We start from the raw sequence: 27,349 nt of genomic DNA on the forward strand, positions 1-27,349 counted from the left end.
CCACTTCTATCCCACACTCCACACCTTTGGCTCTTAGCCTTGTACTTGAGCATGAAATCAACTGGATTCTCCCCAGAGAGCTTTTCCTCCCACCTCTGCGGGTGCCTGAGCTATTCAGCAACACACTGCACTGCACTGACTTCAACCTCAGCCAAATCAAACAACCATCACCATTATCTTTACCGCTGTATTTTCTCTAAAGCTCTTTGTGCCAAAGGAGGATAAAGAAATTGTGAGAGGGAAACAAAAATTATTGTCTTGGGAAGGAAGCACAACCACTGGAAAAGTATTTTTTCAGGCAAAACCCAAAGCAATTGTTTTGTGGCTTTATTTCCCCCTTCCCAATAGCTGATATTCAATAAATATTCACTGATAAGTAAAAACTGACGAACACCAAAGAGCAAGGAGAGGTTTTCCTCGAGACACAGTGATTTCTGGCATTAAATGAAGCTACGACTTTTTATTAATTAAGTGCAAAATATAAAGGACAAGGCTCATGGAAGGATTAGAGAACAAGTCTGATGAGGAGCGACTGACAGAGCTGGGGGAATTTAGTCTTGAGGAGGCTCAGGGGGCACCTCATCACTCCCTACAACTCTCTGACGGGAGGGTGAGAGGAGGTGCGGTCAGTCTCTCCTGCTGTCCCTGCAGTGAGGACGGGAGGAAATGGCCTTAGGCTGAGACAGGGGAGATTCAGATTAGGCATCGGAAAAATATTTTCACTGTTCAGGTGGTGAGGCAGTGGAATGGGCTGCCCAGGGAGGTGGTGGAGTCACCACCCCTGGAGGTGTTTGAGAGGCATCCGAACCTGGCGCTGGGTGATGTGGTTTAGAACCACAGAATCGTCAAGGTTGGAAGAGACCTTCGAGGTCATCAAGCCGAACCACTCACCCAATACTGCCACTGTAACCTCAAAATCGCTAAATCAGAGGTGTTTTTAAAAAAGTCATCTGGATCTGGCACTGGGTGATGTGGTTTGTGCTTCAGGGGTTACGGTGGCAGTGTCGGGTGGATGGTTAGACTGGATGATCTTAAAAGGTGCCTTCCGACCTTGATTCTTCGTCTTCTTCTTTTCTGTGGCAGGCAAACCCCGTGCCCGACCCGCCGTGAGGGGCCCGCTGTGTGTCTGGGGGGGGGTGTTCTCTCAGGGGGCTCGCGCGCTACCCCGCGGTGCGGCAGCACCGCCCACCCCGCGCACGCGCGCGCAGCGCCGCGGGACTGCGGCTGCGCGTGTTGTCCGTCCGTCCCCGCTCCAACGGCCGCGGGCGGGCGCCGCGCATGCGCAAACCCCGTTGGCAGGGGGGGGGCCCGCCCGGGCCCGCGGAGAAGCGGCGGCGGCGCTGCTGAGGCGGTTGCGCATGCGCAGAGCCGCCGCTCCCCATACACCACACCACACCCCCCCAGCTTCCGTTTCCCGGCTTGGCGGAGAAGCGGCGGGAGCGGAGCGGGAAACGGGGAGCGGAGCGGGAAACCGGGAGCGGGAAAGGCGCGCGCGTGCGCACACAGCAGGCCGATCGCAGCGCCCCGGCCGCGCTCCCGCCAATCGGGCGCCGCGCCGGCCCGCGCGCGCCGTGCGTGCGTGCGTCCGCCCGTGCGTGCCGTGCGTGCGTGCGTGCGCTCGGCGGCGGCGGCGGCGCGTCCCGAGCCCCGAGCCCCGAATGAAGGCGCCGGTCCCGGCGGGCGAGCGGCCCTGAGCGACCCCTCCGCGGGCACGGGCCGTGCCGAGCGGCGCCTCCGCCCGCGCCGCGCCCGCCGCACGGGTGAGTGACCGACCCACCGCCCGCCCCGCCGCCGCGCCGCGCGCCCGGGGCAGGCGCGGCGCCCCCGGCCCACCTGCAGCCCCCCGGCCCGCGGCCCTGCCCCCCCGCGGCCGCCGTTCCTCCCCGGGCCTCGGCCGGTCCCTGCGCCTCGCGGAGGGTCGCGGCGGTCGGTAGTGCCTCCCCGGGGCTGCCCCCGGTGCCACCCCCCTGCGCCGCCGGTGCCGCTCGCTCCGCCCGCCCCGGCCCGGGCCCCCCCGCCCGGGGAAATCCTCCCCCCCGGGTCTCGCAGCCCCGTTTCCCGATGGTGGCATCGGGAGGGGGGTCGCCCTCCCCGCGCCCCCGGTGCTCCCCCGGCCGGGGGGTGGTCGGGCCCCGGCGGTGCCGGGTGGGCCCGCGGGGAGGTCGCCGGTGCTGCCCCGGGAGGTGCCGTCCTGTCCTGCCCCGTCCGTCCTCCGAGGAGTCGGCGGAGGTGCCGCTATCGGCCCATCTCCCGCTCCCCGTGGGAGGATGGAAACTTTCCTGGAGATCCGTCGGTGCTCCCTGCCAGATCTCCCTGACCGCGGGCTCTCTCTGTCATCTTTAGTCACCTGCTCTGCTCTCATTGTTTGGGCTTTCGAGGATTTTCCCTCGTTCCCCTGCTTTTACCCCCTCTTTGGTTTCTCTTTTTTTTTATTTTTTTAAGGAAGTCTCATGGATAAATTCCCATTCTTGCTTTTTATAGTGGCTGTAGGATGCTGTGCTAATGTAACTCTTGGATAAAGATTTTTGTGGGGCCTGTGGTTTGGGTTCTCAGCCACAGACCCCTACAGGATACCTCCCCTCTCCCTTGATTCAACCTGCCTTCTCCACAATAAACCCCTCAACAAGGAGTGATCGACCCTGGAAGTGCAAAGCACTTGGAAGTTTATGGAACAGTGACTCCAGCGAGCATCTTGAAAAAAATCAAGGCAAATATTTTCTGTAGCTTTTCCTGAGGAAACCACTTCAGTATCTTCAATGCCATTTTTTATGAAGCTTGTTTAGGTCTTATAGGTTTTCCTTATGTGTCTGAAATTTTCTTCACAGATAGAAATTCTAGTTTTTAGAAATAATAATTTGGGAATCCTGCAGGTTACACAGCAAAACAAACTATAAGTGCAGTGTGCAGGTCACTGTCCTTTGTAGGAAATACAGGTGGGGCCTAAACTCCTGTGAACAGGCTCTTGAAACATTTTTTGGCAATAAATGGAAATTAGAGTCCAGATTACTTTCTGTTCCTCGGTGATGAACAAAGTCTGGAGCACCGAGGGCATCCTGTGCCTGAGAGTCATTGAACTTGCACTTTTATGTTGGAAAATCTGTTTTCTGGAAGTCAGTAAAACAGCACAGAAGCCACAGGAGGGCTTAAAACCTGCTGCTTTAAAGATAAAATAAAGGTACTGCGAGGCGAAGCACCACACTGAACACTTCAGTGGGCATAGGAAATGTGAATGCAAATGAATCCAAATTTTTGAGTCCAGAATGGCTGAATGAATTTCTTCTTTTGTGGTTCTGGGGTAGATGTAACTTCTCTTTCTTTAGACCAAACCCATGGAAAACTGATCTATATGGAATAATCTGTGTTTTTGTAGCACGTGTGTTCCATTTTGGTGGAGATAGTGCAAAACCTCCCAGTCAGTGATTCCACAGGACATCACTCTCTGTGATCCAGTCTGTAGGACTTTCTCTGACAAAGCCAACAAGCAAGATTATGTCAGCAGTAGATTTAATCACCTTTTTTTTTTTTTAATTCTTACTCATTTCTTGGCCTTTTAAACGTGGAACACCGAAACACTGAGCTGTTTTTAAGTTGCATTTTTTTTCTCGTTCCAGTGAAATGTAGCTTGATACTTGGCAAACCGGATTAGTTGCTTCTGAGTGATTTAACCTGAGAGATGAACGGAATTGAGTGTTTGCATTCAGAATTTTGTGGCTGTAGCTGCGTAACTTGGTTCATCTTTCTTAGAATTTTTTTTTAAATGGGCAGGATGAGAAGTGAATTTTGACACAAAGAGATGTGATCCCAGGATAGTGTTTTCTCACATTTATGAGAAAGCAGGTATAATTTAGGGAGAGGTCTACAGGTATTTCTCATGCTCAGTTTTTTTTCTGCAGCCTTTAGAAATGTATAAATAGTATAAATACCCAATGGTACAGAAAAAAATAAATACAAAGAATGCAGGGTTGGAAAGAAAACTTTTAGATATCCTTGTAAAATGCTTTCAGAGTAATTTAATCTGATGGTGAAAAGAATGTGAATTTCCTTTTTGGCATACCCTGATGCTTCTTGGTGTGTTTGAGTTTTGAATAATTTTTCAAGTGTTAAATTATTTGTAATTGAAAAGTATTTCCAAACGTGTATTTTTATTTTTTTTTTAACATCAGCATCCATGCATCAGGTAAAGATTGGCATTATTTTTAACTTCACCATGAGCATTAAAAAAGTAAAACTATGCAGAAGTACTTGAAGAAGTCAGGCTGTGCCAGGTTCTAGTGCTGCTGCAGTGACGTGCCTGTTGGTGCACTGGGAGGTGTAGAGCAGCAGCTGTGAGAAGGTTCTTTATACTCCCTTTCTTGGAAAGTTACTATTCTTACAAATTAAATATGATGAGAGCCACTTAATAAATTTTTGTATGTTCTATAGATTATATTCATTTTCTAAAATACTGCTTGTTAAATTGAAGGGTAGCTTTCTTTAAGTGGTCATTCTTATTTCTGAAAGTCAGTAGACCCTGTGCACGTGTTCAAGGAAATTCCTGATCTCCCTTTTAAGAACTACTATCATTGCTGTCAATATTTTGATAATATAGTCTGAATATAAAAGGAAACAGGTAGACCCCAATGACTCTGTGTGTGGATATCACACTATTTATACCAAAGCAGAACTTGTTGCATTTTACATGGTTTTCTTGGTATATTTCTAGTGCATCCCTGTGTGATTTATACTGAGCTATTGAATGTGAGCTGTAAACAAGAAATCCTTGTGACATTATTTCCTACTTGTCTTTTGTAGGTCTTTTTCTGCTCCCAAGTATTATATAAGTTTAAAAAATTACACAAAGTTTTACTACTGTTTTTTATCTATCTATATATCTATCTATCTACCTCTGTCCTTCAGGACTCATTTCTTCTTTCTCCTCAGAAGGGATTACAGAATGGTCTTGTTTTATTTTTTCTTCGGAAGAATATAGTATAGTAATTCTTTTGTGCTTAACACTTAAGGACTCTCTATTGCCACTGCAAAAGGGTGTGACTAGTTTATCCAGATTGGCACCTTTTTTGTGCAAATCAGCAAGATCTGAAATCTTTGCATTCTTCCCCCAGCGTGCATCGCTGGCCGGTGAAGGGCTCTGCAGTTGGAACAGAAAGCAAATGAAGCTGTTGGGAAAGCAGAGGCAGTGGGGACAGGACAGGCACCTTTTGATGCAGGAGATTTGCAGTAAATATTGCGAGGCCAACAATTAGAACTCAGTGTGTGAAAATCTGTTGAAGCACAAGAGTGAGAACGTAGCAGGAGTGTCTGTCAGCAGTGGGACACGGCGGAAACTTAATGACGCTCCTCTGCTTTCAGTTAGAGGAGGAGTGAGTGATACCAGCATTATGAGCTTCTGACAGCACTGGGGAGCACCAGCTCTGCCCATGCAAATTCCAGAGACCAGTCCTGCATTTTCATGCAGATCTGTGCCATTGTAGCCCAGTCCAGATGTTTGTTCTTATGGTTGGATTTTATTTTTTTTTCCCGACAGAAATATCAAACCATACAGTGGCTTTTCTTACTTAGCTGAGTCTAATGAAGACAAAGGCTGAGGAGGATTTTATTGCAGTTGTGGCCAATTCTGATAGTAAGGCTCAAATCTCCAAAGTAAAAGCATTTGAAGAACACAATATTTTATTTCTTGGGAGATATAGAAGGACACGAACACATACTTCCTAATACTGGGCCAAGAAACTTCTTAATACTGGGCCAAGCAGCTCATGCACTCGTTGGGTATTTTCACTTTTGAATGTGCAGTGTCTGCCTGATTTGGGCATTGGGACCTCAGAGTTGTATTTTAAAACATATTGTTGGTAGCACATGAAAAGTTTGTGATTCATTTTTGAGTTCAATTTTAAGTCACTTTTCTTAGCTGAGAACAGCAGCTCTCATGTGCTCACTGAAACCTGGTGTGGTACTGCCAAACTAACTGTGGGTCACGGAAAGGTTTCCATTGCAGCACCTTACTCATACAGGCTTCTACAATTTTGTTCCTAATGCTGTTGGCGTGGCCACAACGTATCTCTGATTCTGAAAATGGTAACGTTTTATCGGCTCATCTTCACTCGTTACTCATCTGCCCTGAGACTCTCTGAGCCTTTACACCCAAAACCTGTTCTGAGGCCGTGCTGGACTTGTGGGTTTTTCTTTGCTTCTGTTTTTGAAGCAGTCCAGAGCATGAATTTCATTGCATGCAGAGAAATACATATTTTATATAGAGAGAAATATATATATTTTCTACAAATTCCTTTCCTGTAATAAATAACTATAAAAATGAGTTGCAGTAGCTTTTTTCCATAATGTTTCCCTTGTTGTATTTTTGACTTATTTCTTCTCTTTGTAAGTTTTGTATTAATATCCAAGGTTTTATATTAAAGCTCAAACTTTTTTTTTTTTTGCCTAAAGAACTGGTTTTTTTTCTTGCTAATACAATTTCATAAAAATTTGGCAAAATACTACCTCTGAAAGTTGCATATTCATCTGGATATATTGATGTAGCAGGAAGGGAAACGACAAATCACTTCCGAGCAATTTAGAAAACTTCATTAGTTTGTTCACAAGCTGATCGCACTTCTTTTTCCTGTAGCATTGAGAGGATTGCAGTGGCATTGTAAGGTCATTTAAAATCATGACAAGCTCAGTCGGACAGAAGAAAGTCTCCTCCAGACAAAGGAAGTGTGGGTTCTGTCGGTCGAATAAAGATAACGAATGTGGGCAGTTACTGATGTCGGAGAACCAGAAGGTGGCGGCACATCACAAGTGTATGGTGAGTGACCGGGAGAGGGATGGAGCCGGGAAATCCGTGGAAAACCCAGCCACACTGGGATTGGCACGCACGGTTAACCACTGCAGTCTGAAATTTTTGTGGGTCTCATATCTATAAATGTTCTCTGTGACTTGCACCCTTAAAAATAGAAGTTCTGTCTTTGCCGTTTTAGCTCTTCTCGTCCGCGCTGGTTTCCTCACACACTGATAATGAGAGTCTTGGTGGATTCTCTATTGAAGATATTCAGAAAGAAATAAAGAGAGGCACTAAACTGGTAAGTGGTTTTGGCCCTTGAAAATGGAAGGTTATATCTTCATACCTTCCTTAAAGTTTGCAATGAAGTTGTTAAGTGTATTAGATCTGTGTGTTTATTTTTTTAAAAGTGCTACCTTTGTGTGAGCTCTAAAACAGCTTACAGAAGATGTTGAAATGAAATTGGTCTCAGATTTACGAACAGACATGATTATCCTTATATTGAAATGAAATCTAAATGGCAGTTTACCAACCTTTGAAGTGTCTTTAGGAAAGGATAAAAAAGAACTTTGTTTATTTCGGTCAAGTTCTGCTCTCATGTAAACAGGTTGTTCTAAGAATTGTAGCTTAGTCATGTAATTATTAAAAAATACATATTTCATCCATTGCTTCTTTGATTTGAATTTTTTCCATTGCATGGAACCTTATTTGCTGTAGTGAGCTGAAGCATAGAGAAATAACTGTTCACAAGTCATTCATGTTGTGATTAGGAATTTCCAAAGAATGTGGTGGTAAATGGAACTACAGATCATAAAGAAACTTCTTCATTCTTCAGTCTCTTAAAGGTTTTTCAAAGGTTGTTTCTTTTTCTGTCTGTGGTGGTTTCTGTCTGTTTTGCTTCTGAATCTCTTTATGTTCCTTCTCTGATGCAACAGCTGGATAGATCCTTGGAGCTCGATAGCTGTATGAACCAGGCACTGTGTTCAGCTTTTTGCAGAAAACCTGGATCTGGTTAAATCTAGTACATTCACAGTCCTGAGATGTTTCCTATTTGAAGAAAACGTACAAGATAATTTTAGTTCCTAGGTGCCTTATCTCTGTCTGTGGCTGTCAGAAAGCTGCAGCTCTGAATCACTCTCTGGAGGAGCTTGTCTTTATTGACATTGTGTAGGAAGCTCAAAGGTAAATGTTTTTAGTAGCCCAAATGCCCCCTATCAGGTCTGCTTCTGGTCTAGCTTGGTCTTTTATGGGGGAACACATTTGGCAAAAATATCTTAGTGAACTGGGTTGACTAAATATATTGATGGCTTGGACTGAATTTGTCTTCTGACAGAATTTCCATGGTCAGCCTCCTTCAGGAGGTGCTGCTGGCCAGGTGTGGAAATGGAGACCTGTTCATCATCAGTGACAGTGACTGACACGTGGAGCCCTTCTGAGGGTGGTCTAGATCTGTCTGAGAAAGGGTAGTAGGTTCTGTCCTTAATAAGCCAGTTATAATAACTTAGGAAGTCTGAATTTTTTGGGTTTACAAGGCACTAATATCTTTATTATTTCTGGTACCTGTGCATAGGAGGATTGATTTTTTTAAAGAATGGACTTGTTTTGCAGCTTATCAAACTTCACACGTACCTGATACAACTTGGACATTAATGACAGTGACCGTTTGAACAGCACAACTTGTACCAATGGAATAAATGCTTTATTACTGTCAGGAGACATAGACCAGTACAGGACTATAAAAATTTCCATTTTGTTCATACAGATACATCGTGGTGTTCACAAAAAAAATATTTATTTTAGTCACTTCTGGCTTTCAAAAAACCAAGATGCTGACTAGAACTGATTGGATGGATATAATTTCAGCCTAGGTTTTTATAAAGGACTTTGATCAGCAATTATTATGTGTTAAACCATAATGTATAACAGATTTATGCAATAAAAAACCCATACAAATTAGAGAACAACTAAGGAACAGTATATAACTGTACCATTTCAGAGCTTGCAGAGGAGTAAATGGAGATGATCCAAGGCTTTGACATTTTTACTGTTCAGTTGACTTTGTTAAAATTGAAAAGCAGGCTGGTGGTATATTTGGTAACTTTGGTGGTATTTTTTTGGGGCATATTTGAGACTAACGAGAAGAACTTGCCTGAGCGAGTGCTGTGGACAGAAAATGTAACTGCAAAGATATATGTAGCAGGTATCTTACATTGCTCACTTAGGCTTTACTGGAATGAATTGTAACCTTTTGGGGGCATGTGCAACATGCAGGATACAAAGAAAAAGCTCCAGTTGTCTTGGGAGGTGAATTTAATGGAAACTTCTGACGTTTTGAGGCAATATTACGTCAGTAAAAAATAATACAGAGAAAAATACTGTGATGCTGTCAATGACTTCCTTACCTACCACAGTACAAGGAGCATGAGCAATTGTACTAGGACCAGGATAGCTGGTGTATCCTAAGCAATGATGTGTTCTAATATTTGAAAAATTAATTATTTGGAAAGAAGAGTCAAGCATCAGACTCACTTTTAATCTTCTCTGCAATACAAATAGCAAAAATTAGGCTAATGAAAATAAATTCATTGTATTTGACAGATATTTTGCCAAATTCGGTGTTTTGGAAAGGGCTTAAGGAAATAACTATAGAAAAAAAGGGTAAAGTTAGCTGCTGATGCTGAGGTAAGTTTGCAGGTCATCAGTATTTCTGACTGCAGGATTCACTGCCAAATGGTGTCTTTTTTTTTCCTCCTACCTTCATAATGTAATTCAGAATTCAACAAGTACAGTTTATGATTTTAAATTTTCTGAAATGGTTGGTACAAACAGCTAATCCTTGGGAGGAGGATACTCAGGTGAATAGATGCGTCACGTTCATCAGGCACATTCCACAAAAACAGATTACTTATTTTCTTCATTGAATTGATAATCAGCATATGACGGATATTGTACTGCTGCATAATTGCAACAGATTTCTTGATTTTAAAATAAATTATGAGAAACACTTGAGAGCAGGAAGAGTAATGTTAAGTGCGTAAGTCTGTTTATTTTGTCACCAGGAGTGGTGATGGTATTATTTTTGAGCTCCAAAGTACTAAATCAACAGTAACATGAATTGTGCTTCGTTTTTCTTTCCAGATGTGCTCTTTATGCCACTGTCCCGGAGCAACCATTGGCTGTGATGTGAAAACGTGTCACAAGACATATCACTACTACTGTGCTTTGCATGATAAAGCTCAGATAAGAGAGAAACCTTCACAAGGCATTTACATGTAACTATCATTTATTTGTTATGTCTGATTTTGTATTTATAATTTTACAGTCTTTGTTTAAAAACAAACAAACGACAAAGCAAAACAACCCACTTTGGAATCTAAACAAAACTGTTGCAAAAATTTCTAATGATGATTGTGGCATTCAAAACAGTGATGTGCTAGAAAAGCATATTTTCACTGCAAGATTTGTATCAGTGAGTTTTACAAGTGGGAGAAAAATGTACTGGCATTTAAATTTAAAAGATGAGTAAATAATCTGTGAATCGTGACTGACTTGACAGTTTTCAACTACTTTGTTTATAGGATTTTATGTCGAAAACACAAGAAAACTACGCATAACTCTGAAGGTAAAATTATTCAATATAAATTTTTCCCATTGTAGAAAGATATTTGGTTAAATTTAATTTTTCTGGAGAATATAAATGTTTTCAGTAAAAATTAGAACTACATTTTTTTGAGAAACAGTGAGTTTGGAAGCCCATCTGATTTCTGTATTTTCTCTAAAAACTAGTGGTTGAGGTTGAAGAAAATCCAAACCTATAAATTTTAGGATGTTCAAAAGATATGATGGTCCATAAAAAGGAAGTTTGGGTAGAAGTTATTCATTCCTTTCTGGGAAGAAGCTGGCTTATATTTATAGTTAAATATTCACAATATTACCATCTGAAATATTTTATCAGGTAACAGCTGATTTTTGTTATTGCTAGTGTTCCTAAATATTCACTATTTTTTAAACTATTAAATAGAGTTTAACTCTTTAAATAAGAAGGACCCAATAGTAAATGAAAAGGCCTGTGACCAGTTCACTTACGGATGTATTTCGGAGTCATTTTGATAAAAAAGGTTGTATGGATGCATTCATAAAAGCTGTGGATCTTTGCAGAGAAGAGTAGTGAAATGCCACAAATGTAGATAAATGTGTGGTCTATTAAAATTCCAATCTAGTTGTGCTACTGTGTATTTATTAAGGTATTTTTCCTTTTTTCTGCTGTATGTGAGTTTGGGTAAGAGAACAGTTGGTGGTTTACTTCTTACATTACTTTTGCCTGAAATGTCATCAGACTTAACTAATGAGGAGTACATGACTGTTTAGTGAACATGAAATTTTATGAATTACTTCAGTCTCTGTGCCAAATGTATTTTTAAGGTAATTTACTGCTTTTTATGCTATGGGTAGTAGATCTATTAATGGTAAGGTTTCGATGCTACTTCAGTGTTCAGAAAGATACTGAAAGCAGTAGAAAATTGCAAATTAAAATTAATTTCTTTTTTTTAGTCTACTTATATAATTATTATCATGTGCTTTGTATATAAACCTCTCTTGATTTTGGTATTACTAGGTTAAAAGAAGAAAAATAATATATGTGTTTTATTAGTTCTCCAAAGAGATGGGACCCTGTTATCTTGTAGTTCGTGACTTTGTTTCTTTGTTTGGGGGTTGTTTTGTGTGTTAGCAGAAACAGGATATGAAAAACATACGAGTCCAAAGAGATTAATCTCTTTAACTGACATTTAAATGTAATCTTTTATACTTGCTCTGTTTTTGATGTGTATTGAAAAATGCCTCCAATTCTGCATGGAGCCCAAAGCCAATGGATGAATTTTTCTGCTTGGAATTCCTTGCAGGATCTGAACTTGTGCTTTCCTCTAAGAGTTTTCAGATACCATTATCTCCAGTTTTATCATGTCATTTTCTAACAGCAAAGGCTTTTAAATTTTATATGGATATTTTGTCTGGGATGACCTGGGAAAAATTACTAGAGGCATAGTGGCTTTTCTTTCTTAAATGCTGATGATGGCAGTTTATTAAAATGTTAAACTCATCCCAAGAGACTCGAATTGAAGGTAGGAGAGGAGGAATAAACAACATCACTCAGAAAAACTGAGGATGAAGAACCCAATAGTATCTTGTTTAGCATTTAACTTTGCACATTTTTTTTGTTTAAAATATTTAGTTCTGTTATGCTTTGCACTTTTAGAAATATGTTTAGCTATACTTCACGTTTTTGTTTTCTGGTTTTTATTTAGTATTTGACTGAAATTCCAGCCAGTACTCTTTCCCAAAGAATATGTTCTGTTTTTAGTCTATACGTTTTATGATAAACTATACCCATAAAATAGTTATTATTTATGGTTATGGATTTGATAATGCCAGAAGCTGGGGCTTTTTTATGATAAACCTCCTTTAAATCAAAGAAAGTAGAAATACATATTGCATCTGCTGATACAATGCTAGAAGTTATTTCCATAGCAATGGTATTTTGCTACATTGAAAACTAATTACCTTTAGCAGACAGAAAAATACAGAGTGGTTTTCAGAATTTCCGAAGGGACTTCAGAGGTTTTGTTTCTTAATATTTAAATACTGAAGTTTGCTCAGTGAAATGACAACTGGAAGGTGTTGGATGGCGAGATTAAGCTTTCTATATGTATTTTGTTTGTTTCTCGATGAAAATGTGAATGTCAAGGAGGCATTTAAATGTGAAAGAATGGTGGTGTGTGAAACCAGAAAGAACTTGGCAGAGAAGAGTGACTAGAGTAGGCAGGGAAACTAGATTCTAATGTAGTGGCTTTTTTTTTAATCTTGTTTTAGTTTCGTTTTCGTTAATCTTTGCTCCTAGGACTGTTTTCATAACAGAACAGTTAAAGCTCTTCCGTGGTTCTGTCGCTCAGTGTAGGTGCACAGAGGCCCTGGAACTATCAGTCCTTTTTAATGGAAACTTACTGCTCCTGCTCTGGGGTGCAGTGTGTGGTTGGGGGTTTTTTTATTGTTATTATTTTGTTGGGGTTTTTTTTCCCTTGGTCAGTTTAGAGTGTCTCTGGATTCTTATTCTTTGTTCTCTGTATCCAGATTGAATTGTTGCAGTCCAAGTATTTTTATTATGTCACTTATGTTAGTGGATGTTCTAAGAGTTTTTAGGAGTGTTTGGTTTGGTGCAGCCCAGAGCAGTTTATTTGCTGTAGGCAGCACTGCTGCATAGCAGTGAGATTTTTCTCTCACTTCCCCTCCCTTCCCTAGCAAATAGATGCTTTGGGGTCATACTTGTTCAAGTTTGAGATCTGCCTTGTGTACTAAATTCTAGTTTAAAAAGACTATCTGTTAACCATTTAATAACAGTTAAAGAAAATTCCTGGAGGCTGCATGGAAATGTAGTTGAAGGACCTATGTTGGAATTAAGTTACCCACTAAAACCTAAGAAAAAAGACCTGTCAGATGTTATTCATTGGTGTCATGAAATTCAAATGGGGTGAGGATTTATCAGACTTGGTATCTACTCATCAAGACAAAATTAATGAGTGATGGGAGTTAATTTTCCCTTAATTGACAGGAGTTGCTGAATTACCTTCTGCTTTTGTTGAATATAAAAATGTGAAACGTGGCAGCAGAGTATTGTGCTCTTAAATTCATTGTCTTTTTCAGGAGATTGTTGGGTTTTTCCTATTTATCTGTATGGCCTGACCTTCAGGTGACATAACATAGGAAAATTGTATTTCTCCTACATTTCCTTTGTGTGTTTCAGAGTGATTCTTCTGTGCTGTGTTCCCATGAACTGGAAAAAGGACATTTAGATTTTTGCCTTGCTGTTTACAGATCTAACAGTATAACTTTTCCTGAACTTGAGATAATACCTTAATTCATAATTTTAGGCAAGCTATCTAAGTTTTCAGTACCTAATAGATTACACGTGTTGGTGCCAGTGCTTTCAAAAGATCACAGCTAACTATTAGTTGAATTGCTGTTCAGTTTGATACAATTGCATTTATTCTTTTTGAAGAATAGAGTATTGTTGAATGAAGGTTTTGGAACTGTTTGTTGGAATTTATTCCAATGTACTGGAAATAATTGTTGAAAAATGAAAGAACTGGTCTCTCTCATTTCCCTGCAGGTGGGGTTGCCCTGGCCCATGTGTTGAATTTAAAACAAATTCAGCTGATCAGGAATAGTTTGATATAAACTAAGATAAGAATGTAATCTGATTCTTATGGTAAAACAAAGACTAACAAAGACAGCCATGTGACTTCTCCTCATAACATTTAAAGCAGATGCTTGAGAACTGTGGGGTCAGAAAATAAAATGTCCATAATTCCTGTTGTAGCTGTGCTCATAGCCTCAGAGAATGATGTTTCCACAATGGAAATAAGGACATTCCCTGTCTCAGCATCCCTTTCATGTTATTCTAATGATCCAACATGGAATCTGTGCTTCTCATACTGCTCAGTAAGTTTGAGTCAGGGTAATATTTCTCTGTGAGACCTATTTAGAGGCATTGCAATCTGTAGTGAACCGAGCACTTTTTCAAAGCACTGTGTAAGCCAGAGTTCGGCAGGTAAAACATCTGAAACCTTTTGGCATTACAGTTTGGTAACATTCTGATTCATCTCTGGATTCTTAAAGCAGTGTTTGTTCCCTGTTACATTTTCTGTAGCACTGGTCCCAGCATAAGCTTTCCTCACATTAATGCAGTCGGGTGCAACAGTTTCTGTAACGTTGCAGTTTGGAGTCATTTCATTTCTCCTGATGGATGGTGACATATCCTTCCCTGGCTCTGCTCGTTGTCTGTCTTCTGGAGAATGCTCTGGATATGGCATCAAATGTATATTTGGTGTTCCCACAAAAACACTTGGTCCAGGCAGCAAATCAGTGGTGTCCCATGAGAGACTAACAGAGGTTTGTGCAGAAGCATCACAACTGTGTTTTCTTATGGAAAAACACACAGCTAAAGGAAAAGGAAAGGCATCATCATGTGGTGAATGCTTTGTCCTGTCTGAGGAGCTGTCCTGTGGTGTTACAGTTCTCCTTCCCAGGTGTTACACAAACAGAAGCTTGGTCAGGTACTCACACTGAACAGGTTTATCATACCGGGGGTCAGAAGCTTTGTGATGGTGCAGAAAAGCCAAGTGTATGGTCTGTCTTCAGTCTTTGCCTCCATTTGTTTGCTTGAAAAAGCATTTAGATTGTGTTGTTATGAAGGACTATTTCATTCATTTTCTATGTCAAATGTACTTAAAGAAATAATCTCAAGTACCTCATATGACATAGATACTATTCAGTCAGAAATAATTTTGGACAAGAGTCATCAGTTCCTTGAAGTATTTGGTGCTTTTGGAAAACACTGGCGGAATGTAAGGGGTAATTTAATTTTTTTTCCTCTTCACTCTTGCTTTAGTTGAGATACATTTCGTGTAACTTAGTCTTTTTCCATTGAAAAAGAAAATCCAAAAATTATATTCAGCATTTTGATTGTTAATTTCACATCACTTGCTGATAAAAACTTCTGTTATTTCATGATCAGTTTACTTGATTTTTGTATTTGCTTGCAAGGGTTTTTATGCAAATCTCTGGTTCTTATTAATGGTTATAGATGCATTCACATTTTTGGTATTGATTACTGGGCCAATAAAGCTCTCTGAGTTTTTTTGACATTTCTTTTCAATTTAAAATAATTATGTTGGCACATATGGTTCATTGGGTTTCAGCCATATTTTAAGGAAATCTGACTTTAACATGCTGAAGTAGTTTTTTCTTCATTATATTCCATTTCTCTTCTACAAATCTAATAAGATTGATTTTGTTCCTTGAATTTTTAGTTTCTCTTTTATCCCAAATGCACTGTAAAACTTTAACTACACATATGATTTCAGATTTACATAGCAGCATGTCTAACTAAGCCACTTCCACATTCTACGTTTTGGCTTCTTTTTATGTCCAGTCCGGCTTGCAAATTTTGCCAGTCAGCTTTGTTTATTATCTTCCTCATGCAAACTCGGCCCCCTTTGCTTCTGCCTTGCTTAGTCTGTTGTTAGGTAATGTAGGAGGTGATAGAGCAGTATTTATTGTACTCATCCTCTTTTTATTTGTTCTTTCGCAACCTTTAAATCACTTAATTCTTTTATTACTTTTCTTTAACCCGGCTCTTGTAAAGGGGTGATTCCATGTGTGTTTCAAGCTGATGCAATATAGATCAGTGATATCTCAAGCTCTTCTCTGCCAAGGCTTATTTTAAACAGCAAAACATCTCGATCCTTTTTTCTTTCTAGTCATGATCAAAGGAGAATTTTTAGATTTCTCTCTGAAGCTGAATCTCCCTGTTAACAGTTTATGTAATACAGTGTTTTGCCAGGCTTCTTTCTTTGGTACTTTGTACTGCTCATGGATTTCTAAAATGCAAACTGGGGGCTCGTTGCTGCTCATCTTTTTTCTCATCTGAATTTACAATATCATATTCTTAAGTGCCTTTTAAAATGTAGATTGTTTCCTCTTGTTTTCTACCCTTACCTCCCCTTCTCAGGCCATATTGTATATTAAGCTCATTTTTTCATACTTAGCATTTAGGGACTTCAAAGGGAAGCTCATAGGAACCTCCTTTGAAGGCTTTAGATAAGCTATACTGAGAATATTGTGATGATTTTAAAAATCAATGCAGTAGTGGGATATGGGATGGGGGGCAGTTGAAGAATATCTAGGGAATCTCAGGGGATCCAGAGGATGGGTGATACCCGTGATAAAACAACGCCTGGTCAGGGAGGAGTTGAACAACTGTTTGTGTTTTCCTTAGTTCAAGCTGACATGAGAAGTTGGAAACACCCAACCATCAGATGCCAGGGACACAGGGTAAGCTGGCAGTGGGCTTGAGGGGAGGGGTAGGGCACCAACCACGTTGTATAACATAAAGACCATCCAAAGCAGGTGTGTTTGACATCTGGTTACAGTCCCTTCCTGGTCTGTTGTGTGAGTGCATAGTGCTATAAAACCCAGAGAAACTGTAATGTTTTGAGGTATCAATCTTGCAGGATAGATGTGATAGAGCAGATCCTCCCATTTTGGTGGTGTTAATCTATAGGTCCATGTCACTTGTAGTAGGAGACACAGATCTGCAAGGAATTGTATTTTTAGTGAAGAGGTCGTGTAGCATCTGGATTTCAATGAGGTCTGAACTTTTCTGGAAGTCCTAGTTTTGAGCACAGAAGGGGGTTCTCCTTTGAGGAAAGCTGTACAGTCTTGATGTTTTTTTATCTTACACTGAAACCATCTTTTAAAAATACAGCATTTTTACTTTTCAAATCTTAAATATACTAATAATTGTAGACTAAAAACATAGCACTTAAGAACTTATTCTATTTGGAGACTGTGACATTTCTTATAAAAAGCTGTGTTTTGGGTTTTAGCAATTATGATTCACTTCTGTTTTTGTAAGTGTGGCTGCTCAGGACATGCTTTAATGCTGTGTAGAAAATAGGGGTGACCTGAAAGGTTGAAAGCATTTTGGCTGACAGAATTGATAAGGAGCTTTGGAAAAAATAAGGACTGTTGGTGCATGGACTGCACTTTGCTTTATCCAATACAGTAGGGAAATCCATGGATTTATTTTGGAAGGAATATTTTTAACTTCTTACTTATGTTATTTAAAGGGTGCTGAATTCAATAGTCGTATTTTTGTAAGATTTTTTTTTCTAGAATAACCATGTATGATTTCTGTACGTGTAAAAATAGCAACAGAGATTCACAAATTTAATAATTGGTGGAGAGTTCATATTATGAGGAACAAGATAAAAGAGAATTCTCTTTGAAAGAGGGTTTCAGGTTGCAATAAAATTTGCTATAGGCAGTCTGAGAGGTTGATATCTAAATTGCATAATCTTGCTTGGGGAATGTAACAAGTGATTATAGATGAGAAATGTTAGTTAGGAAATTCTGAGAAGAAAATGTAAAATGTATTGTTTCATTAAAATAATTTATGTCATCGTGCATTAAATTTTTTCAGAGTAGAATAAATGGTGGTTTTGACATCTAATTAGAAAAGAATCATCTATGTATACTAAACCATAGGGATGTCGTAGACAGACTGATATATTTTAGTAGCAACGTGGGCATATCTGTGTATAGGTGAATAATCTGTCAATCTAAACCAAAATAATTTGCAGTATAGCCTGTTCAGAATTATATATTTCAGTATAAATTTCAGTATAGCCTGTTGTGCTGCATTTGGGTTCGTCTTCTTTCCTTCCTTAATAAGTGAGCTGAATCTGTAGCTTTCTCGGGGATTAGCAACAGATTCTAGATTAGTAGACAGAGCTGAACGGGATGTTCTTGTGTGCCAGGCTGGGGCCAGGCCTTCAGTTGTCTTCTGCTCCCAGCTGGTGGCTGTGGAATATGTTCAAGACTTTGACCTCAAACTCTTGTGTGATTGCTTTGCTGTTACCATGAGATAGAAATGTGGTCTGGTTTTTATGTGATAATAGATAAGAAAGACGAGTTCTGGCAAGGCAACATCTCAAAATAAGATGTCCTGTCTGGATACTGAAACCATATGACAGTGTCCATAAAGTGGATGTTCCAAACCTTATGATTACTGTTTCCTTCTGTTTGGGAGCTCATACTGATATTTGTGGTTTGGATTTTGAGAAGAGAAGTCCTTCAGCGGGGTCTGTACATGTTTCTCTATAAATAAATCTGCTGAAATATCTTTGCATTTGGAGCAGGGTGGGTGTTACATATTAAAAAAAAAAAAAAAAAAGAGGATGCTCCTGCAAGCAGGAAAGTTGTTAGTGACTGAATTGAGCTGGTTATTAGATATAGTTATCAGATATAACTTAACTAGATCGTATTGGAAGCAGTCTTAAGCTTCCAGAATTGATCTGTATTATCCATAGAGCCTTGAGTTCTCCAAAGGACAGTCTGCTGGAATGCTGGATTACAGCTCTGTAGCATTCACAGCTGAGCTGACATTTTCAAAGGAACTTGTCAGACCTCTTTGGTATGTCTCTTTTAAAAACATACATTCTTATATTCTTAATGGTCTGTAAATTCTTAATCTGGGATGTTGTCAGTGTGGATGGTTCTCTGTAAACTGGCAGCTGCTTTTAGCTGCAGATGTAAAAATATACTGTAACAAAATGAAATTGTAGGTTTGTTTCGTGGAGGGAAAATGTGTTTCCATTTTAAAACTTAATGTTATAGCCAAGTGGGTGAATTTTTTTTTCTTGAGTCAGCAGGCATCAATTAATAAAGCAAGGACAGTGGTGTTTGGGTACACTGGCATAATATCAAGAGTGATTTACATTGGGGTATGGATCTTAATAAATTAAAAACTTATCTTGAGGGAGAAAACATTTTCTGGTTTCAGTCTCATTTAAACAGTCTTATTTTCAGTAGAGGTGAACATATATATCTGAGGACACATTTTGAGTCTGAAAGTAGAAGCTGTAAGAAATGCTAAATCTTCATGTATTATGTTACAAAGATGCAAAACTGAGTTGTTACAAAAAAATAAATCATGTTTTCAGGATCTGCAGTTGCATGTTTGTAATACAGAAAATACAGGTTATGTTTTTTCTTGCCTAATTTTGGTGGGTTGTGTGGGTTTTTTTGGTTTGGTTTGGGTTTTTTTGCCTTGATTTGTTTTGTGTAAAATTTTTAAGAATCCTATTTGATGATGTTTTCTGACTTCTAAAGCAGATTTAGAAGAAAGTATCAATGAACACGAGTTGGAGCCTTCACCTCCCAAAGGAAAAAGGAGGGGTCGTAAGGGAAAGCCAAGGAAAACAAATTTAAAAGGGCAATCAGAAGACACTAGATCTACGTCCTCACATGGCACAGATGAAATAGAAAGCAGTTCCTATGTAAGCAGTAAATATGCTAAACTTCTTAGAAGACAGAATTGCATATTTCTTCTCTGCAAATATAATTTTTATTAAAATTTGCAATTGTCTGAGCCTCCAGCTGGTGGCCACAGGCTTTTGAAATTGCAGCCTTATTTGTAACCCAGCAGTATATTTTAGTAAAATGTTTTTCTTTCAGAGAGACAGGTCTCCCCACAGAAGCAGCCCCAGTGATACAAAACCTAAATGTGGATTCTGTCATGCAGGTGAAGAAGAAAATGAAGCTAGAGGAAAGCTTCATATATTTAATGCCAAAAAGGCTGCAGCACACTATAAGTGCATGGTAAGTGTTGTTGTTAACCAGTCTATTCTGTGAATTTTGTCTGAATTGGTATTTTAGATTTTAATACAGTGCCCTCACATGTAATTATGCTCGAGTATTGTCTGTGTGCTGATGATCTCTTTAAGCACTGAAGTGTTGCAAAGTGAGCAATTCATTTATTTTCACTGCAGGCAATATGGATAAAAGTTGGCTTCATGCTAAGAGATGGAATTAGCTCAGGGAGACTCTTTAGCTTATTAAAAATGCTCCCTTAGCGTCTAAATGCATATAAGTTTTTAAAAAGGAAAACAAAAAACAGTTTTAACTAAAAGAACCCACTCCAAAAATAAAATAACTTTACTCCACAGGCATTCAGACACAATCTGGGAAGAAATTCATTAGTTTTCTGACCTGTGGATTCAGACTATGAGGCTCAAGTAGAGTGGGATATGGAGGTTCTAAAAAACCCTTGATCTTAGATGGTCGTGTTTATAGAGCTGTCAGCCTGAATAGAACCTAATTTCAATGAACGTGAGCAGACAGTGCAGTCTTTCTTATAACTTGTTGTATGAATGATGTAGAGCTTTGGGTAACAAACCTCAGTGGTTCCTGTTATACCTCAAAATGAATAAATAATACAGGCAATCTGTGGAGTATTAATTGTCTTCCTGTCCCCAGGCTCACTAAACAGAGAGCTGGTGTGTGCCAGCAGCCTTGAGTCTTACAGGATTCTTTGCTGCTTTGTGTACCTGAATTTTAGTTTTAAGACAGTTTAGCTGAATATGCCAGGGTGATGATAGAAGGGGTGGTGCTTCTGTGCTCCATTGTCATCCCTCAGGGCTTTCTGATATTGACAGTTATGTTGTCATCAGCGTGTCACGAAGCTCAATTATAAATGTGTCACGGGGAAGGAAATGGAATATTCCTAGGAAGTTGAGTAGTGTAATTGGTAATGTTGCCCATTTATTACTTTGTGTTTTTATCCTGTCATTATTGCTTGTCTACTTCTTTGTCTTTTAAAATACATTTCTCCAAGGCAAATTAAAGCAGTCAGGCGCAGATCGGAAGGAATCCTCATCACGCTAATTACTCAGCATGGGCTTTTTCCTACTTTGTTGGTAAAGCACATACTGTCTGTGATCATGGAACAGGATGTTACTCCAGCACAGAAAAAAATTTTCAGCCGTGTTGGTGACCTGAAATTATTTTGATTTGCTTGTTTTACAGTTGTTCTCTTCTGGCACTGTCCAGCTGACAACAACTTCACGGGCAGAGTTTGGTGATTTTGATATCAAAACTGTACTTCAAGAAATCAAGAGAGGAAAAAGAATGGTATGTATCTGCAGAATGTGATGAACGTGTTAGTGATTCTGCTAAGGTGTGTGTAACTGTTCCACAAAAGGAAGGAGGCAGTCTTTTCCATCTGCTTATTTATAAAAATATATTTAAATATATTTTTACTTGTGGGATGAGCAACCAGATAGGAATCACCTTAAAATTAGTGGTGTTTGGGCATGTGGTATTTGGGGTTCTTTATTACAATGTACATAGTAATTATTATCATAGAATCATATGATTCATGTTAGCCTTACTGTAATTATAAGAGAGTAACGGCTTTGTACCCATGTTAATGAAAACACGCCTTGTGAAGCTACAAATAAACTTAAAGAATATGCAGTTCTCGCAGTGAACATATTCTCTAACATACTGGAACCAAAACAGTGTTTCCAGTTGTTTGAATGTTTTAATAGGAAAACTTATTAAGGTCTTACAGGTGGGGATGTTGGTAAAATGTCACATTGTATTTTATTAAAATTCAGGGTGTTTTTAAAGTGCTAAGAAATATATGGGGTGTCAGGGAGAAAAACAGCAATGTTATTCCTTGAAAAAAGATAATTTAAGACTCTTCATATATGAATATATTAACTTCAGTGGTAGTAAAATGATCTTGGAAATGCAAAAACATGTGCAATCAGGTAGCAATTTTCAGTGCAATGAGCAGGTAAATCTTGCTGTTCATATTTTAATAGGTTGGTATTTTATAGTTTCTGGTTTACAATGTCTTTGATTAACTTTTCATTGGAAGGATGATCTGCCAGAGGTATTACTCTGTTTCCAAATGGTAGCCATAAATATGAAGAACACTAAACTGAATTCTAAGAGTCAGGAGACTGAGGGGCTGAACAGTGCTGTTCTCTTCTTTCCCCTGCACAGAAATGCACACTCTGCAGCCAGCCTGGTGCTACTATCGGGTGTGAAATCAAAGCCTGCATAAAAACATACCATTACCACTGTGGAGTAGAAGACAAAGCTAAATACATTGAGAATATGTCACGAGGAATTTATAAGTAAGGACCTATGTAATTCTTGACTCTATGAGTAGGGTTGTAATATGAAAATTGGCCTGTAGTATGTTTTCCTCCTTGATTAATCTGTAATTTGTATCAAGAAAATTTATGGCATGATTCCTCCATCTTGATATGTTTGTAGCTTACTTTTGGCCGTTTTTTGGACCCCCTGACTTCCCCTACTTTCTGAAGTGCTGAGTTGACTGCAGCTGAGTTGTCATGCTGTGCCCACGAGAGGGCATTCGTTGAGCAGTGCAGTGGCAGTTCTGAAAAACTAGGATTGATCACAGTTTTATTGGCTGGTCTTGAACCTTGTTTTCGTTCTCAGTTTAACTGATGCTTGACTGAAAACCACGAATGACTTAAGACTTAGCAACTGACTTGTAGCACATCTCAAACCTAATTGAGAGGAAAGTCAGGTTTTGATGGATATTTTCAGTGAAAGTCCTCACTGTTTCTTTTATTGTGCCAGACTCTATTGTAAAAACCATAGTGGAAATGATGAAAGAGACGAAGAGGATGAAGAAAGAGAAAGCAAAAGCCGTGGCAAATCAGGCACTGACCATAATGACATTCCTCAGCAGCAGCTCAATGGAAACTAGGTATGGAAGTTACTCCTGACAGATCTGTTACCAAGACTAAAACGCAATATACATTTAATGTAGTTTATTGCAGTGAAGTATTTAAATCTAGTGTATGCAAAGAAGTACTTTTTATTGGCATACTGTAGAAGAATGGGGAGGATTTGTTGTTTTTTAAATCCAGCTGACTTTGTAACAGTGTAAGAAGGGAGGCCCTCATTTCTATTGCTAAATGTAGATGTATTGTCAGAGCTGCTAAATGCTTTTCTGTACGATTTTAAATTTACTATTGTTTTCATCATTTTTTAAACAGGTTCAAGGGACAGAGTTATAGAACTGGGAATGGCTAAGACATCATAACTACTAATTCTTTTAAATTGTTTTCTAAAATCAGAAAAGGGTTAGTAACTTTTTACTACCCGACTCTGTTAGAAATTTCATTGAACTGCCTGAAACGTTCATGTGTGTGAGCCTTCAGTAAGTGGCAGAGTTTTACATGTCAATATTATGTAGTTTGTAGTCTGCAGTGTCTGGAAAAAAATGAAACACTATATAAATGATATGTAACATGTACAGTGTCAAAAGTTAAGGCAGACATTGAAATGAAGTAAGATCTATATTTCTGGACTGAATAAAAACCTTAAGATTTGGAATGTGTAAGTTGTTTAGTGGATTCACGCAATGAGGGAAGGTCTTAGCTAGTTTAATTAACAACACGGACAAGTTGGTGGTGGCAACGAGCTGGTACTTTGTGATTTTGCATTTTCTTCCTGCACAAGTTACGGAGGCCGTACCTGGGAAAGCCGCGCTCTGTTTTTGCTTGCGAAGCACAGTAGGAAAGGACTCGGTGTACACGAGGCACGCTTGAACATTTCAGGTTGTTCCTGTTGGGATTGCTCATTCTGCCCGGCATTGTTCGCGGGAGATTTACTTGAGCAGCTGTTGGTTCTGAGCTGTGAGCTTTAGAACTCATGCCAAAGGGCTGTAGTTTGTTCTTTCCCCAACGACCCACCTCTTTCTGTGTCCTGATTTACAAAGAACACTTCACCAAGTGTGATTAAAACCTTACAAATGTTTGGACTTTGCAGCCCAATCTCTACCATTTCAGAGAGTTACAACTCTTAACTCACTATGGAATTTAGCCACCATATCTGACGTCCATACCTCAGGTGTTCTCTGTTGTGTGGAACACTTCATGTTTTGTCAAGAATATGCATAAAGGTCCCATATTCTGTAAGAAGATTGAGGAAACAACCTTTTTGGCTAGATTGGTATTTATTTTTTAATCTTATGACCACTATATGAGAAACTTTGCGTATCATCCTTATTGTTTTAGTCATTATTTTTCCTTTCTCTGTCAAGTCAACAATCACATCATGGAATTCTACTTGCTAGAATTTGATGTTCCTTTAGGGAATTATCAGATCTAGGCTATACCAAACCTAACAGAACAGTCCTCTGACTGCTTTCAAAACACCTTGTCATTTCTAATGGGTACTGGCTTCTTCAATTGGTCTGGTAAAGCACATCCTCAGACTTAAATAAAACCAAAAAGCTGAATCTAGTCCACATGTTTGTCTGTTACTACCGCATCACCTTATTGTTTGTTTAGGGTTTTGACTTGTTTCACTCTGAACTCCCAACAAAACTTCTGGATTTGAAGGAAGGAAACAAGCAAAAGACACTGATTTGACTATAAACTGCTACAGTTCTTCTGTGATTGGTATTGCAAAAACAGTTTATTTGTAACATGAGTTTCTGTAGCATTTTTTACTTGTATTTTTAAAAGATTTAACGTGTGTCATTTGTCTTCTTATGCATTCCCTTAATGTCTTGAGGGACTCAATTACTGTATATTGGAATTTCTAACATTTTACCTGTTAGAATTCAATCAATTCTGTTTGCTTTCCTGGAGAATAATGCCATTTGGAAAGAAATATTGCTGTGTACAGAAAATATTCAGTTACTGCTCTAAACATGATGCCATTGATCATTTTTATTTTGTATTTGTAACTTTCAAAATTAAAAGCGTGACTTGAATTGCAATGACAGATCGATTATTGAAATTGTCTATCAAGGTGTTTTGTTTCTCCTGGAATATGAACATTTTTCAGCCACTCAGAACAGTTTTAGAATGCAAAATAGCATCCTTCAATATTTAAATTACTTCAATTTGTGCCTCGGACATGGCCCTTCCATGGAAAAAAGGCACTTTGTTTGCAGCTACTGTATTTAACTAAGTTTGCATGGGGTAGATCTGCCAGCATACTGACTGTACTTGAGACTGAGCTCTAATTCATTGTGTGTCAGTGGCTTAGTATAATATTCAGTCCAATAACTCACCTGTTATGAAATAAATGACCCCATTCCATGCCTGGAAGAACCAGAACAGCACTTTACCTTCGGGTAGCAGAAAAGCGAGTGGCTGGTTTCCCTGTTACCTCTGTGTGCTGAGGTGGCCTGACTGAACTGTCATCAATTCAGAATTCATGGAAACAAAGTCAAAAGCAAAAACCTTTTCTTACAAGCCTCAATTTTGTCATAACTGACTTCAACTCATGTATGCTGGGTAAAAGTGCCTTACAATGTAAAAATTGTATTTATATGTTCCCAAGTAGCATCACCTGCTGGGGAGTAATTCTGTCGTGGTGTTAATATTTAGAAGAAATGTACCTCAGCAGTGTATTTACTGTACATCTCTTACGTCCTTAATTGTAGTTTTAAAAAGCATGACAATGTATGATAGTATACAACATTTACATCATTTTTTAAAAAGACAAAATACTGCCATTACTGTCTTTTTATGTGTATTTTAGCTTGGAATTTCAGACAGTCTGTCTGAATTTTTTGGGGTTTGGTTTTTTTTTTTGGTAAAGCAATGTAATCTTTGCAAGCATATATTGAAGATTATTCTGGAGCATCTACTGCCTTCCCAGAAATGTTAGAAGTAATGAAAGTGCTCTATAGGTGAACTAGGTATGTTTAAATTAGCTAGTTAAATTAATACAGTTAATTAATTACTGAGAATTTTTTTAATAGGCACCTTCTGCTTTCATCTCACAATCAGAGAACTCGTGAATTCAACAAAACTTGTCTTACGAAACTGGTTTCACTTTATTTAATTTTTTTTATTATTATTATTTTTTGCCTTTGGGCATTTCTTTTGCTCACAAGAGGAGTGTGTGCTGTTTAAGATGCCTGGAACCCTCTGAGAAGGGAGGTTTCTCCCCAGCTCCCTGTATCTCTACATTAGGAGATCTCCCCAACTCACTGTGTCTCTGTTAACAGATCTGTGGTTGTGCTATTCCAGGAAAGGACCGTACCAAGGAAGGACAGGCCTCACAAGGATATTGTCCAAGTAACTTAAGGATACAGCTGGTGTAATGCCAGAGTCCCAAGGCATCCCAACCCCTGTAGCAGTGGGCTGTGCTGTCGCTCCAGGGAAGGGCGAGAGGCTGGTTCAGTGTCAGGGCAGCTCAGTCGGATGGAATCGATCAGGTGATCAAAACATCTGCTCCTTCAGCAGGTGTTGATCCACGGGAGGTTCAGTGATAAGGTTCTAGTAGGAGTCACACCTACACTCCACAAAGTCTGATCTTGAGGCAAAAGAGCTGTGCTGATCTACAGTGAACTGAATCTGCCAGATCTGACCCTAAAGTATAATAGAAGAGAGTTTGCCTCTTATTGCTGCCTCATAGGAAAAATAACTTCATGCTAAACCAGAGTGAAAAATGAAGAGGTGATAATCTATTTGAAATATCAGACTTATCTGTCAGGTGATAATCAGTGCATTCCAGAAATATTAATATGCTGAATCAGATTGACAAGAAAATTATTCCTCATTAGATGAAATTAATCTGAAGAGAACTGAAAGTACATGATAGCAATTAGTAGCTCTTCTTCCATGTCACCAGAATCAGATTCCACTGTATTAATGATGGAGGTGAAAAAACAGAACACAGCCCTTGATTTATATACTTGGTGAAGCAGTTCCTATACATGCATATGTATGCACAGCCATTAGTCAGCAGTGACATCTCAGCCCTTAATGAATCCTGGAGAGCTATTACTTGTCAGAAAGCACTCAGGTTAGGCCAACGTTTGCAGATTTTGCTGTAGCATACATTTACAGTAGGTGTAAAGACAAGGAATGTATGGAAGAGGGTAAATGCATTCCTATCTGCAATGTTATGTATATTTTGTTCCTGTTATATTGGCTTTACTTCCAAAGTTGTAGTTTGCAGTATTAGTTTCTTTTTATTGGTATCCTTGCATATATATATTCAATAAATGAGTTATGAATTTCATATTTGCATATCTGTCCTTTTTCCGAAAGTACAATTTTTTAAAACTGTCACTTTAATGCGTAAATGCAGCGTTTCCTGTTGAAGTTACAGGCCCAGGAAGATGTTACCAGGAGAGAGGTGAGAAGGCATCATGCTTGCAGTATG

At 39.2% G+C, this 27,349-nt stretch overlaps 1 protein-coding gene across 4 annotated transcripts; it reads left to right on the forward strand.

Annotated features, from left to right (window-relative positions):
* The first annotated feature begins 1,612 nt into the window (after nt 1-1,612).
* Nucleotides 1,613-27,205, forward strand: PHF6 (PHD finger protein 6). 4 transcript variants are annotated; one of them, XM_017818472.1, is made up of 11 exons: nt 1,613-1,760; nt 6,620-6,799; nt 6,972-7,073; nt 9,911-10,044; nt 10,351-10,394; nt 19,502-19,668; nt 19,847-19,990; nt 21,197-21,301; nt 22,184-22,317; nt 22,790-22,919; nt 23,212-27,205. In XM_017818472.1, exons 2-10 carry the CDS (start codon nt 6,662-6,664, stop codon nt 22,917-22,919), a joined length of 1,098 nt encoding a protein of 365 aa, XP_017673961.1. In that variant the 5' UTR covers nt 1,613-1,760; nt 6,620-6,661; the 3' UTR covers nt 23,212-27,205. The 4 variants fall into 4 exon arrangements, with proteins under 4 accessions (XP_017673961.1, XP_017673978.1, XP_017673989.1 ...); XM_017818489.1 differs by having other exon boundaries at nt 24,511-27,205; XM_017818500.1 differs by having other exon boundaries at nt 19,505-19,668.
* The last annotated feature ends 144 nt before the right edge of the window (nt 27,206-27,349 follow it).

The sequence above is a fragment of the Lepidothrix coronata genome, unplaced genomic scaffold (genome assembly GCF_001604755.1).
Source record: "Lepidothrix coronata isolate B3197 unplaced genomic scaffold, Lepidothrix_coronata-1.0 Scaffold2, whole genome shotgun sequence".
NCBI lineage: Eukaryota > Metazoa > Chordata > Aves > Passeriformes > Pipridae > Lepidothrix > Lepidothrix coronata.

Excerpts from the sequence above, each read along its gene's own strand:
- PHF6 (XM_017818472.1), top strand. The coding sequence starts at position 6,662 with ATGACAAGCTCAGTCGGACAGAAGAAAGTCTCCTCCAGACAAAGGAAG. Across the intron at positions 7,074-9,910 it reads TAAAGAGAGGCACTAAACTG|ATGTGCTCTTTATGCCACTG; the intron begins GTAAGTGGTTTT and ends TTTTCTTTCCAG. Across the intron at positions 19,669-19,846 it reads AAATAGAAAGCAGTTCCTAT|AGAGACAGGTCTCCCCACAG; the intron begins GTAAGCAGTAAA and ends TTTTTCTTTCAG.